General features: G+C 38.0%; 1 protein-coding gene across 2 annotated transcripts in view; it reads right to left on the bottom strand.

Annotated features, from left to right (window-relative positions):
• The window catches only part of UPF2 (UPF2 regulator of nonsense mediated mRNA decay), a 113,692-nt gene that overhangs the window by 73,782 nt on the left and 24,855 nt on the right, over nt 1-15,055 (bottom strand). For both annotated transcript variants that reach the window (XM_040451453.1, XM_040451454.1), the window contains exons 5-7: nt 13,084-13,281; nt 3,343-3,492; nt 1,208-1,311 (exon numbers count right to left, since the gene is read on the bottom strand). In XM_040451453.1, coding sequence (XP_040307387.1) covers nt 1,208-1,311; nt 3,343-3,492; nt 13,084-13,281 — 452 coding nt within the window. The remainder of the gene's footprint in view (nt 1-1,207; nt 1,312-3,342; nt 3,493-13,083; nt 13,282-15,055) is intronic.

Below are 15,055 nucleotides of genomic sequence, written 5' to 3'. Positions count from 1 at the left end.
GGGCTGATGGCTCAGAGCCTGGAGCCTGTTTCCGATTCTGTGTCTCCCTCTCTCTCTGCCCCTCCCCCGTTCATGCTCTGTCTCTCTCTGTTCCAAAAATAAATAAACGTTGAAAAAAAAAATTTAAAAAAAAAAAAAAAACAATGCGTAGGGGTCACTGAGAACAATGGTTCACTGAGTTGTGCAGATGTTCCACACACATACACGACATTTTAGAACTGTATTATTTAATATCACTGCCAATCTCCTCAATAAAGTCTCTTCAGAAAAGAATTGGGAAGGTATCAAATTTATGGTGGCAGACATTAAGTTTTCCAAAATTCTAACTTTTGTTGAAAACTCAGATTTGTTCATTGGTAATACTTTGTTATTTTCCTTGAAGTGAGAGGCGCACTTTGTTCGTGTTAGAAAATGGTCTGCTAAATACCCAAGGTTGAATAACCACAGTTTGCCCATTGGTTATTTAAGTACTTCTTCCAAGTAAAAATGGTATTCCATGAAAAAAGCAACTAGCTGAGCTTGCAACTCAAACTATCACACAAGTGGTTTTTCTCAAGACAAACTTGAGACAGCAAAAGTGCCCTACACGCCATTCCCATTTTTTCAGATTAAAAGGATGTGTGCTCAAAGGTTGAAATGAAATAAAATCACAAATTTTGATGCAGTCATCAAGGAGATTCTTAAGTGAAAGCAGCACTCTTTTTTTAATTCATGGCAGTGAAGAATACAAAGGCTATAGTTTGCTACCACTGCACCCACTAATGCCAAACTGCCGGCTGCTTTTGCAAATGTCAAAAACAATGAAAAGGTGGAGGATAGAACCCTAGTATTAGTATGAAAGTTCTAACCTTAAAAACGTCATGAAAGCACCTCAGAAGACTCACTCCAAGAACTGACAAAGCATACTTCAATAACTTCTGGTCTAAAACCGTATTTTCCAAACTCTGGGGTCCCTATGTAAAGGGGAGAAGTGTCAGGCCAACAGGATTCTAGACACCATTCCAGACTATAACAAATAGTTCTCAACTCAGAGAACACTTACAAATTGGCTCCAATCTTCTATGTTTATTTTGTATTCTCATATAAGATTCCATTTGAAGAAATGGTTCATTCTATGGCTAAAATAGTCCAAAACCCACAGACATTCCTAATTAGAGCTATCCTACAAGGTTTATGTGCTTGCATAAAGTTAAACAAACAATTATACCTTGTCTATCAGATCTCGGTTGACACAGTTGGGCAACTGTTGTAGGAAAGCATCTACTATGAGCTTGAGATGAGATCCAGTGCTGGCTTCTTCATCCTCTTGTTCTAATATAAAATTAGTGTTTAAATAGGTTAAAAAAATACAGAGAGACAATCTAAGAATATAAACATTCAATTATAAGTTATTTGGGAAATAATCTAGAGCTTTTCTTACTTGTGAAAAAATAAAGCCTTTTTGAGCTATTACCCTAAAGTTTGGATATCTCTAGAAGCATAACCCAAAGTCATTACAGTCTTTCAGATACTGAATATGAAAAGGCAAACTTTTGCACCAGACACAAAAACTTAAAAACAATTGCCCGTAGTTTGACAGTAAGTTTGTTATTTTTATCTGCTGAGCATCTCTGCCCCCACGTCTTCAAGTGACAGCACTCCCATCACCTGCTCGCCTTTGAAGGCAACCCATGGGAATGTGACAGGGAAGGGCACTGCCAAAGCACAGCACACCACCTTCCTCCCAGCCACAGGCAGTCATGACACAGAGCCAGATCCTTCCATGACACTTCAGTACTGACAGTGAGAAAGGAGAACTTCTGATGTCACTGGCGGGAAGGATTTGGGCCTAGAGCAGCCTCCAGCCATGCCACTGTCCCTTTCAGGATATAGAGAAAAGAAAATCTGCAGGAGCAAACAACGAAGCCAATACAGAAATATGCACGCAATACTGACAGAAGGTATCCTTCTAATTAAAAAAATCCTAATAAATGGATAACGAAGATGTGGTACACATATAACATGGAATATTATCAGCCATAAAAAAGAATGAGATCTTGCCATGTGCAACAACATGGATGGACCCAGAGAGTATTATGCTAAATGAAATTAGACAGAGAAAGACAAATAAATACCTTGGGATTTCACTCATATGTACAATTTAAGAAATAAATGAACAAAGACAAAAGAGACAAACAAACAAAAAAAAGACTCTCAAATAAAGAGAATTGTTGTCTGGTGGTTGCCAGAGGGGAGGTAGATGGGGAGGCAGATGAAACAGATAAAGGGGATTAAGAGTACACTTATTGTGATGAACACTGAGTAATATACAGAATCACTGAATTATTACACTGTACACCTGAAAACCATGTTAACACCATATGTTAATTATACTTCAATTAAAAATGTCCTAACTAATAAACTCAATGGAAGTATTTAGGAAACAATTAATAGTAAAACATTTTTATTATTAAATATAAAACATTACTCAATTATAAAGACAAATATAAATATAACAGATCAACTAATATACTAGTTGTCTTTTTATAATTCAGCCATTTTAGAGTAACTTTTAAATACCTTTATGTTAAGACTCTAAAGATTAGGGGCACCTGGGTGGCTCAGTCGGTTGAGTGTCCGACTTCAGCTCAGGTCGTGGGCTCACTGTTCAGGAGTTCAAGCCCCACATGGGGCTCTGTGCTGACAGCTCAGAGCCTGGAGCCTGCTTCTGATTCTGTGTCTCCCTCTCTCTCTGCTCCTACCCCACTTGCAGTCTATCTCTCTCTCTCTCAAAAATAAAGATTAAGAAAAAATTTTTAAAAAACAAAAAAACAAAACAAAAAAAAGGACTGTAAAGATTATACCACAGAATTAAAGTAAATTCAGGACAAACTAGCAAGTAAAGAAGTGTAAGAAATATCTATTAAGAAGATATTTAGAATGTAGATGATCATTAAAGCATATAGTCACATTATATGGGACATGTGGTGTTTCTGTTCTAAATCCTAAAATCCAAAAAAGTGAAGGCCTAGAAACAAGAAAACAGGGAATTACAGAGTAAAGATCTATATTCTTAACGAAGGGTTCTGTGTATAAAGCTTAAAAATTAAATCGTTAGTGGGGTGCCTGGGTCACTCAGTTTGTTAAGCATCCGACTTCAGCTCAGGTCATGATCTCATGGTTTGTGAGTTCAAGCCCCACATTAGGCTCTCTGCTGACAGCTCAGAGCCTGACGCCTGCTTCGGATTCTGTGTCTCCCTCTCTCTCTGCCTCTCCCCTGCTCATGCGGTTTCTCTCTCTCAAAAATAACATAAACATTAAAAAAATTTGTTTTAATTAAATTGTTAGCAATATAGTGCTTACCTTGCTCATCAAGAAGTTTCTTTGTAAGATCCTCAGCTTCATCTCCACCTTCTAATTCCAAGGTATCATCATTAATTTCTAGGTTCTCCAACTCAAGTTCCAAATCTTCAGGATTCGATACCTCCTTATTATCTTTAGGTTCTTTTGCCTCTGTTTGAAAACAAAGAATCAGTATCTCTGAATTAAAAGTCATACTGAAATCCTGACACAAAAAATAGGTAAGGATTCATAAAATCTGCATCATTTGTTCTGGAACCTATATATATACCTGGTAACAAATCTGAGCGTATATTTAATATACTCAGATTTTGTAAAATGTAGTATACTCATTGAGAACAAAAACCATAACTTCTTTGATTCAATATGCCGTCTATTTACTGAAGGAAGGAAGGAAGGAAGGAAGGAAGGAAGGAAGGAAGGAAGGAAGGAGACGTACACGGCGTGAAGAATTGTAGTAAAGATGGGAAGAAAATAAAGTTGATTAGATAAAGTGGACTCAGATTAAGATGGGTCCCAAACTCCACCATGACAAGTTCAGACTTTCTCTTTTATGTAGTATGAGCTTTACTCAATCATGAGCAGAAGATAACATTTAAAAAAATGTTTAATGTTTATTTTTATCAGAGTGTAAGTAAGGGAGGGGCAGATAGAGAGGGGCCAAAGGATCCAAAGCTGGCTCTGCGCTGATAGCAGCAAGCCCATTGTGGGGCTCAAACTCATAAACCGTAAGATCAGGACCTGAGCCAAAGTCAGACACTCAACAAACTAAGTCACCTAGGCACCCCCAGGAGATAACACAGAAACCTGAGGCGATACGAAGGGGTGCCTGGGAGGCTCAGGTGGTTAAGTGTCCGACTCTGGCTCAGGCCATGATCTCACGGTTTGTGAGTTCCAGCCTGTGTCAGACTCTGTGCTGACAGCCTGCTCCAGATTCTGTGTCTCCCTCTCTCTTTGCCCCTCCCCCACATGCACTGTTTCTCTCTCAAAAATAAATACACATTAAAAAAAAATTAAATGTGAAGTGCTGTGAAAACTAACTTACCAACAATATACAAGATAAATTAGAAAGAAAGGAAAGATTAGATGTAAAAAGACCAATCAGGGAAACATCCTTATGATTTAGATGTCAGGGGTTAGAAGAAACAAGCAAAATGGCTAGCAGTTGGTAATAAGGCTCAATAAAAAAGATAGAAAAGAAAGAGGAACTAAACCCAATTTCAACAAGATTGCCATAATGTTGATCATTATTTCCAAGTGATAGGTAACCGCCAGTTCACTATACTAGCCTTGCTTTTGTGTTTGAACATTTTCATAAATAAAAAACCAAACAATCCTAAATTCAAGACTTTATGCTTAAGAGTGGTAGACTTATAGTGTTGACTAAAATTATTATATTTCTCACCCTCATCTTCTAATCTCATAATTTATGCATTGAAAGCAGAAATGTTTCACTGATAAATGACATCACACCATATTTGGAAGAATCAAAGCTTTAACTAGTAAGGACTGGTTTTGCTGCCTCTATTGGAGGCAGACTTTTCTCATTCATTAACCTTTTCATTCAACTAACACTTAAATTCCTACTACATGCTAACTACTGTTCTAAACAATAAGGATACAACTTTGTACCAGATGAAAACCCTGCCCACATGCAGCATACACTCACACTCACTCCCCAGCGACCTCTAACGTCTGCCTATTAAAAGCCAAATGATCAGCTACTATGTATTCAAAACTATCCCAAGCTGCTGAATATTCACAAAAAGCTTAAAATGTGACCCTTGCACTCAAGAAATGTACAATCTACCCAAGGAAATTAAGCCGATTTACATGAGAGAGTCAGAGGGGTATGGGAAGGGGAGGAGAGGACCCCAAGCAGAAAACAGAACAATGAATGAAGGCCATGAAGCAGCAAGAGAAATGGTCCGTTGCAGACACTGAAAAGAAAAAAGTAAGAGTAGTGTGGTATCAGATAGTGGAAAGGAAGACCTAAACCAAACTATGCAGGGCTCAAGAGACCATGTTAAGTTTACATTATATTCCAAATAAACGCGAATCCATTAGAAGACATTAGAGTAAAATTAATTTTTTAGAATGTATACAAGGCAGCAAAAGCATATCCAGGGCAGCCAGGGAGGAAGTATCACATAGTGGCCCACGTTCAGAGGTGATGGCACCTGAGGTTAGAACAGTAGCTGTAAGGATAAAACCAATCTGAGATATATTTAAAAGGTTGAATTAACTATATTACTAAAGTGACTGCTCCCTCCTCTTCTATCTGACCCTGAAAAACACTGACACTTAAAAGGGCAAATGAAAGTGGAAGCTGAAGATAAACAGTAAGAAAAACCAGGAAGGGTTAGTGCCACAGAAGCCATGGAAAGGAAATGCCCCACAAAGGAAATAGTGAACTGTGCTGCATGGTTTGAGAAATCAAATGAGACAAAGACTGGAAACTGCTCATGAGACACAGCAACATGAAGATGATGGTAACTTTGGCAAAAACAGTTTCAGGGTAGAGGAGAGGTTGAAGCCAGATTGGAGCAGACTAAAGGAGGAAGTAAGAAAGTGAAGAATCTGCACGTAGCCAATTCTTTCAAAAGGACTGCTTAAAAAAAGATAGATGGAAAGAGATGAGAGACCCAGGAGGTGTCAGAGTATTCACAACTTGTTTGATCTGTTTTGTTTTTTAAAGATGAGAATTGGGGCGCCTGGGTGGCGCAGTCGGTTAAGCGTCCGACTTCAGCCAGGTCACGATGTCGCGGTCCGGGAGTTCGAGCCCCACGTCAGGCTCTGGGCTGATGGCTCAGAGCCTGGAGCCTGTTTCCGATTCTGTGTCTCCCTCTCTCTCTGCCCCTCCCCCGTTCTACCTGCTCTGTCTCTCTCTGTCCCAAAAATAAATAAACGTTGAAAAAAAAAATTTAAAGATGAGAATATATTTGAATACTGAGATTAAAGATCCAGTAGAGAAAAGGACAGAGAGACCGAGAGTTTGATACCAAAGAAATCAAAAAAGGATGGATGATGGACTATAATCGGGTTCGAAAGAAAGAGGGCGACAAGATTCAGAGCAATAAGATGAACTGGCCTTTAACAGAAGGTATAAAAGTTCACCTTATCACCCAGGGAAGAAACGTTCTAGAAGCCCTAAGACAGGTAGATTTATAAATCAGAAGGGGCACAATGTTGAGGGAGTTCTATGTGATGGCTTCTATCTTCTCTATGAAGTACTAGAGTGCACATGATTATCTGCTAAGCTGGGAAGCCGAATGAAACTGGAGAAAGAATGAAAATGTGTTTGGAGTATGGGAGAGTTAGCTGAGGACAAAGATGTTGTCAAGTTTCCATTCACTGTTGGGGACCTGGTTGAGGTTGGTGACCACGAATTTATCAAGTTCTCAAGCTATCTAACTGATCTTCTATATCTAGGAGAGCATAACAGTTTGGATACAGAAACCAGTATGTTGGATGACTGAGTTCAGCCAAGGTTGAACTTGACAGGCATATATAAATGAAAGACAGAAAGAGAAAGAATGTACAAGAGAAATACTAAAGATGAATACCTAAATGCAATCTAGAAAAAAAGGTAAATGAAAGCACGTGGAGACTAATGGAATGGAAAAAAACAAAATTAAGGGAGCCATGCAATGGACTAGAGGTCTCAGAGAAGCACAGTAAGAGGGGCAATGAGGGGATCTGAGAAAGTAAGCTGCAAGGACAGAGAAATATTCAAGTTAGAGATTTCAGGGTGGTGCAGTTTGGGAAGATTATTATTTATTTATTTATTTATTTATTTATTTTTAGTGTTTGATTTTGAGAGAGACAGAGAGACAGAGCATGAGAAGGGGAGGGGAGGGGCAGAGAGGGATGGAGACACAGGATTCAAAGCAGGCTCCAGGCTCTGACCTGTCAGCACAGCAGGGTCCGAACTCACAAACCTTGCGTTCATGACCTGAGCTGAAGTCGGATGCTTAACAATTGAGCCACCCAGGCGCCCCATGGGAAGATTAATTTTCTATCATGCTGGTAAGAATGAAAGGCAGTGAGAGATTCCTTAAGTTCAAACCAGTTACTGGTGGAAACTGTCCTATAATTTTTTATCCACAAAATACCTCTACCAAATACAAGGGCATTTCCTTTCTTTTGAAGTTCAACTATTTAGTCAGTCACCAAATCTGATTTATTCATTCTTGATTATCTGTATGTGAGACCATATCCCTTTCTTTTCGATTCTTGTTACTGCTCCTATAACAGACCTCTTAACATTACTAAAACAGAAACCTAGCCAGTCCACACCATATTTCCACTTTACTTTATGCTGTATGTCACTGACTAGAGTAAACTTTAACAGAAAGTAACCAGAGTAACAGTAAGCTGCTTATTGATCACATCTATGCATCCATGTTATACAAACTTCAATTAAATGGTATTCACGGTCTGTAGCAAGATAGTCCAAACCAATTTCCCCTACTCTCCTATTTATTACATCTTCTAAAAAGACAGAATGAATTATTTGATCCTTACTTCCTCTCCAAATATACTCAATCATTTCCAGCTTCAATATCTTTTTTCATGCCATTGTCTCTACTTGGAAGGTCCACGCCGTCTCTTGTCAAAACCCAAGCCAAACTTCAAAGTCTGTCACAAGTTCCATTTCTTCCAGAGTTTTATCTGATCTCCAACCATGGTTACTGCCTCCACTGTCACAGTTCTTTGTACTTTTCCTAAGGCCCCACACCTACTCTCCTTCACATTAGAATTCTTTGAGCCCTGGCTGCTCCCCACTAATGTGACCGTGAAGACCACAGACCCTGTGTTCATATTTGTCTCGCCCGTGGCTCTCAGTACATTATCTCACATGAGACGATGAGGTCCTACACCCACTTCTCAAAGAGAAACAAATATCAGAACCCTTCAAGTAAGTCAAACTTGCATGATGATACGAAAAACCTAGACCATGGCAAAAATCACACAAAATTTTCAAATCCTTAAAACTGTAAGAATTATTGAGGTGACTAATATTTTAGAAACTACTCCTCACTCGGGACTTCAACTCTATACATGAGAAGATACCTTCTGAAAAATTTTAACTGACAAAACTGGGTAGGAGGCATCTAAAATGAGCATTATATATATATATATATATATATATATATATATATTTTCCCTATACTTTTTGAAATATTTCAAATATTTCAACACTATTCTTCAAAAAATATAAAGTAAAATTTACCTTAAGGTAAGAACGTCTTTGAGATCAACCAAGGTTTTTATATTTTCAAAGTACCACAGGGGCCTCTTGTAAGGTGTTTTCACCATAGGATGACCCCAACTACCTTTTTCACAATAATACCCTAATTTTCAATGTATTTTAACTTAGATTCTGAAGGATGTTATAAAAAGTTAAGAAACAGTTTTATTATTCTTCTTCCAATCAGTATTCTAACCAGCACCGCCCCATCCCCCATTTAATATGTTACATATGGAAAAAAAAGAACAAAACTAATCCTTCAATTTTTTTTTTCCCAGTTAAAAACTTTTGTGTCTGGGTGATAATGATATGTTATTACATGTGTTACCTGTAACACATGCACCACTGTGGTGGGGATGTTGCCCATGAGGGAGGCTGTGCATGTCGGGGGGCGGGGGGAGGGAGGATATGGGAACTGTGTACTTTCTGCTCAGTTTTGCTGTGAACGTAAAACAGCTCTAAAAAATGAAGTCTAAGGACACCTGGGTGGCTTAGTCGGTTAAACATGTGACTTCGGCTCAGGTCATGATCTCACAGTTTGTGAGTGTGAGTCCTGTGTCAGGCTCTGTGCGGACAGCTCAGAGCCTGGAGCCTGCTTCGGGCTCTGTGTCTCCCTCTCTCTCTGCCCCTCCCTCGCTCACACTGTCTCACTCTCTCTCAAAAATAAATAAAACATTTTTTTAAATTTAGATATTAAAAAAATAAAATTAAATTTAAAAATTAAGTCTAACATATTAAAAAAACAGCTTTTATGCATCAAAGGATAATCGAGAAAGTAAAAAGGCGGTCTTCAGAATGGGAAAAAATATCTGGAAATCTGGTAAGGGTCTACTATCCAGAATATTTAAAAAATACTTACAACAAAAAGATAACTCGATTGAAAAATGGACAAAGGTGGGAAGCCTAGGTGGCTCAGTCAGTTGGCCCCTGACCCTTGGTTTCAGCTCAGGTCATGATCTCAACAGTTCGGGAGTTCGAGCCCCGTGTCAGACTCTGTGCCAACACTGCTTGGGATTCTCCCCCTCTGCCTGCCTCTCTCACGCTTGTGTGCTCTCACTCTCAAAAATAAATAAATAAACGTTAAAAAAAACTTCTAAAAAAAATGGACAAAGGATTTGTCCATGTCGTTGTTTCCTCAACGAAGACAAATGGCCAACAAGCACATGAAAAGAGATTCAACATCACTAGCCATTAGGAAATGCAATCAAAACCACAATACCATTTTCACACCCACTAAGATGGCTATAATCAAAAAGAAAATCATACAATAACAAGTGTTGACAAGGATGTAGAGAAACTAGAACCCTTGTACATGGTTGCTAGGAATGTTAAAATGGTTCAGCCACTGTGCGACGGAGTTTAGGAGTTCTAAAATTTAAACACTGAAGTTTGTATCTCTTAATCCTGTTCACCTATTTCATCCATCCTCTGCACCCCTTCCCTATGCCCACCACCAGTTTTTTAGATGTATTAATAAATTTATTTCTGTTTTTTTTCTTTTTCTCTTGTTTGTTTTATTTTTGAGATTCCACATGTAAGTGAAATCACATGGTATTTGTCTTTGTCACTTATTTAGGGTCATCCAAGTTACTGCAAATAACAAGATTTTATTCTTTCTTATGACTAACATTTCATTTTATATATATACCACATCTTTATTTATCTATCAATGGGGACTTAAGTTTGCTTCCACATTTTGGCTATTATAAATAGTACTGCAATAAAGAGGGTGCATATATCCTTTCAAATTAGTATTTCTGTTTCCCTTGGGTAAATACGCAATAGTAGAAATCGTAGATTGTATAGTGTTCTTATTTTTAATTTTCTGAGAAAACCCTACTGTTTTCTATAATAGTTGCACCAATTAATATTCTTACCAACAGTGTACAGAGATTCTCTTTTGTCCACATTGTCACCAATACCTGTTATTTCTTGCCTTTTTGATACTAGCCATTCTGACTGGTGGGAGGTGGTATCTCACTGTGGTTCTGACTTGCATTTCCCTAATGAGTAGTGGTAATGAGCATCTTTTCATGTATCTATTGGCCATCTGCATGTCCTCTTAGGAAAAATGTGTACTCAGGTCCTCTGCCCATTTTTTAATCAAATTATTTGGTTTTTTGGTGTTGAGTTGTAGAAATTCTTTATATATTTTGGAATATTAATCCCTTATCGAATATATCATTTCCAAGTATCTTCTCCCATTCAGTAGTTGTTGTAATAACATTGTATGGGGACAGATGATAACTACACTTACAGTGGTGAGCACTACACAACATACAGAATATTCTAACCACAATGTTGTACACCTGAAACTAATATAATATTATATGTCAACTACACTTAAATTAAAACAAAAACGAAAACAGAAACAGGGGTACCTGGCTCAGTTGGTTGAGCATCTGACTCCTGTTCTCAATTCAGATTGTGATCTCACAGTTCATGACTCTGAGCCCATGCTGGGCTTTGCACTCACAGTGCACAGCCTGCTTGGGACTCTCTGTCTCCTTCTATCTCTGCCCCTCCCCTGCCCAAACATGTGCGCGCATGCACTCTCTCTCTCAAAAATGAATAAACATTAGGGGCGCCTAGGTGGCTCAGCTGGTTAAGCGTCCAACTTAGGCTCAGGTGGTGATCTCACACTTTGTGGATTCGAGCCCCAAGTCGGGCTGTGTGCTGACAGCTCAGAGCCTGGAGTCTGCTTCAGATTGTGTGTCTCCCTCGCTCTCTGCCCCTCCCCTGCTCACACTCTGCCTCTCTCTCAAAAAATGAACATTTAGAAAAATTAAATGAATAAACATTTTAAAGAATGGAATTACCATATAACCCTATAATTCCTAGGTGTATACACAACAAATTGAAAATAGGGACTCAGACACAGCAGCACAAGTCACAGTGGCCAAAATGTGAAACAGCTCAAAAGTCCACCCATGGATAAATGGAAAAATAATTTGTGATATATACACAAAATGAAATATAATTCATTCATAAGTAAGAATGGAGTATTGATAAATGCACAATGTGGTGTACCTCCAAAACATAAGTAAAAGAAGTAAGCTCAAAAGATCATACATACATCACGTGATTCCACTTATATGATACACTAAAAATAGATAAATCCATAGACACAGAATGCAAACTGGTAGTTGCCAGGGGCTAGAGGAAGGGAGGAATGGAGAGAAACTGCTCAATGGGTACAAGTGTAATGAATGGAATGCTCTGGATGTATGTGTTGTAATACTCATACATCAAAGCAAAGAATACTACTTCCTAGTTTTAGTGTAAGGCAAAGAAATTACTCATCTTAACATAACCTGAAAACCAGTAGAACACAGTAATTAAGGGCCCAAGTCATTAATTAATAAGGCTGAAATTTCAGATCTACCATGTACTAGCTGTGTAAGTTACTTAACCCTGGGTAGTTACTTAACCTCTCTGTGCCACAGTTTCTTCATGAGAAAACAGGGTAACAACAGTGGCTGCCTCACAGGGTTATTATGAGAATTAACTAATTTTTCACTTATATTTTGAAGTACTAAAATGATGTTTGGCATGAAGTGATCATCAAATAAAAATTACTACCTATTATTTTTTTTTTTTTAACATTTATTTCTGAGAGACAGAGAGAGAGACAGAGTGTGAGCAGGGGAGGGACAGAGAGAGAGGGAGACACAGAATCCAAAGCAGGCTCCAGGCTGTCAGCATAGAGCCCAATGAGGGATTCAAACCCACGAACTACAAGATCATGACCTGAGCCGAAGTCAGATGCTTAACTGACTGAGCCACTCAAGTGCCCCACTAGCTATTATTTTTTTAAATGGGTTCCCTAATAAATGTATCAGAATACAAAAGTACAGGGGCGCCCGGGGGGGCTCAGATGATTGAGCAGTTGAGCATCTGAATTTGGTTCAGGTCATGATCTCACAGTTTGTGAGTTCAAGCCCCATATCAGGCTCTCTGCTGTTAGTACAGAGTCCACTTTGGATCCTCTGTCTCCCTCACTCTCTGACCCTCCCCCACTCATGCACACTCTCTCTCAAAAGCAAATAAACATTAAAAAAAAAAAAAGAATACAAAAGTACATTTAAAAACAAGTTATCTGGGGGCACCTCTATCAGGGGATAGAGCCCCACATTGGGCTCTGTGCTGGGCATGGAGACTGCTTAAGATTTTCTCTCTCTCTCTCTCTCTCTCTCTCTCTCTCTACCCCCTCCAGACCCTCGCCCCTGCTCACACCATCTCAAAAAATTTAAAAGTGAAAAAAAATTTTTTTCAAATTATTTCACATTAACATAAATGTTTTAGCATTGCTGAAACTGTCACTTATCACCCTTTCATGCTCCGTTGCATATTATTCTGTCATTCATTTCATCTAATGACTCAATGTTCATATTGTAAAACTAGTAACTAAACAAAAACCTTTTAACAAATACTATTTTGAAACCAATTTTTACAGCACTTAATGTAAATATTTATCCTCTAGAATTTACCTTTGGAATCATCTTTGTTGGAATCTTTATTCTGACAACTTTTCTCATTATCTTTAAACAAGATGGCAGGAACAAAAGCTTTCAAATCGATGAGGTTCTCATAAAAATTCCGAGCGTCTTCATCTTCCCAAATACCACCTTCCAAATCATATTCTCCAGGCTTACCAGGTGTAAAGATATCAATTCCAGGCCCATGCTCTATAATAAAATAAGCCACAGGGAATTAAAACCATTTCAGGTTTAGTGTGTAAAACCACACAGCAACAAGATATTTTATATTTTCAATTTCACAACTAATGAACCTTGAGTGTTAACAAAAGCTTCTTCAATCAACAAACACTCTGAATTGTTCACAAGACCATCTTTAACATCAAATCATAAACTGTGTTTTAAGTAAAGCTCTAAATCCGGACAAACTAGAAGACAGCATATGAGAAAGATGTTTTTTCATAAATGTTTTAAGCAATTACTGTCAGATTAAGTAGCCATTTGATATATAGGCCTACTTTCATGAAACTTAAAAGCCAAATAAGAAATATGTAAGCCTGGCCATTCCTAAAACATCCATATCTCCCACAGTATAAGGCAGATTGCTATAAATAGTCAACTGATAAAGAAATAGGAAATAATGGAAGAAAAGATGAAGAAATATATAGATATTTCAGTAGAAGACAGAAAACCATGCACACATTTGCATACATACATGCACCTACACACGCTCTACCTTTTACATACAACTAAAAATTCTTAAACTCAGATCAGGAGAATTAATTTCCAACTTCATGATCATTAGACCATTCACAAATTTATCTGTTCTCACTGTGCTTCTCTCCAAACCACAACTGTAAAGTGGAGAATGATGATGTACAGTGAAAATAACCATAAGAAGGGTGCCTGGGTAGCCCAGTTGGTTAAGCATCCAGCTCTTGGTTTCAGCTCAGGTCATGATCTCACGGTTCGTGAGTTCAAGCCCTGCATCAGGGATTTTCTCTCTCTCTCTCTCTCTCTCTCTGCCCCTCCCCCGTTCTCGCTCTCTTTCTCTCAAAATAAATAAGTAAACTTTTAAAAGTATTCATTTCATAAGAACAAGAGCAAAAACAACAGAACGCTGGCTCCCTGATGCATTACTTATACGCCTTATACCAAATATATTAAAGACAAGACACTAAAACCATACACTATAAGGGAAAAGAGTGATAAACTTATAACTTCTGTTTAATGAAAAATATAAACAAAAGCAAAGGACAAACTAGAAGACAATACTAGCAATAGTCATACAAAGAAATTAATATCATTAATATTCATTAATAATACCTGAGTACTGAGTACTGAGGTTAAGGTTCTTTTCCTATACTCTTTTACTTACCTGTTCAGGGGCTTTATTAATTTTTATATTTAAGTGTTATATTTAGTGTTTTATATTTATGATTATGTTTTATATTTAAAGGTTTAAATGAAACAAACATTTATCATTTTCACCCATTAGATTATGTTTAACAAAGACTAATATCATTAAATGCTAACAAGACAGTAGGGAAGTAAGCACTCTCGTATCTTTTTTTTTTTTTTTAACGTTTATTTTTGAGACAGAGAGAGACAGAGCATGAATGGGGGAGGGTCAGAGAGAGAGGGAGACACAGAATCCGAAACAGGCTCCAGGCTCTGAGCGGTCAGCACAGAGCCCGACGCGGGGCTCGAACTCACAGACCGTGAGATCATGACCTGAGTTGAAGTCGGACGCTCAACAGACTGAGCCACCCAGGCGCCCCTCTCATATCTTATCTAGAATATAAATTAATACAACATTAAGGGGATGTAATCTGTCTGTACTTATCAATATTTAAATTAAGCATAATATTTGATCCCGTAGGATTCCTTCTAGGAATTTATACCAAAGAAATAACAGAAGTGTGAAGTAAGATTCACAAAGAGGTTGACTATAGCACTGTTTGTAACAGAGCAAAAGTGGATA

The sequence above is a fragment of the Herpailurus yagouaroundi genome, unplaced genomic scaffold (assembly GCF_014898765.1).
Source record: "Herpailurus yagouaroundi ecotype Mexico unplaced genomic scaffold, PumYag 203, whole genome shotgun sequence".
NCBI classification, from domain to species: Eukaryota; Metazoa; Chordata; class Mammalia; order Carnivora; family Felidae; genus Herpailurus; species Herpailurus yagouaroundi.
This window is presented reverse-complemented; position numbering and strand designations above follow the sequence as displayed.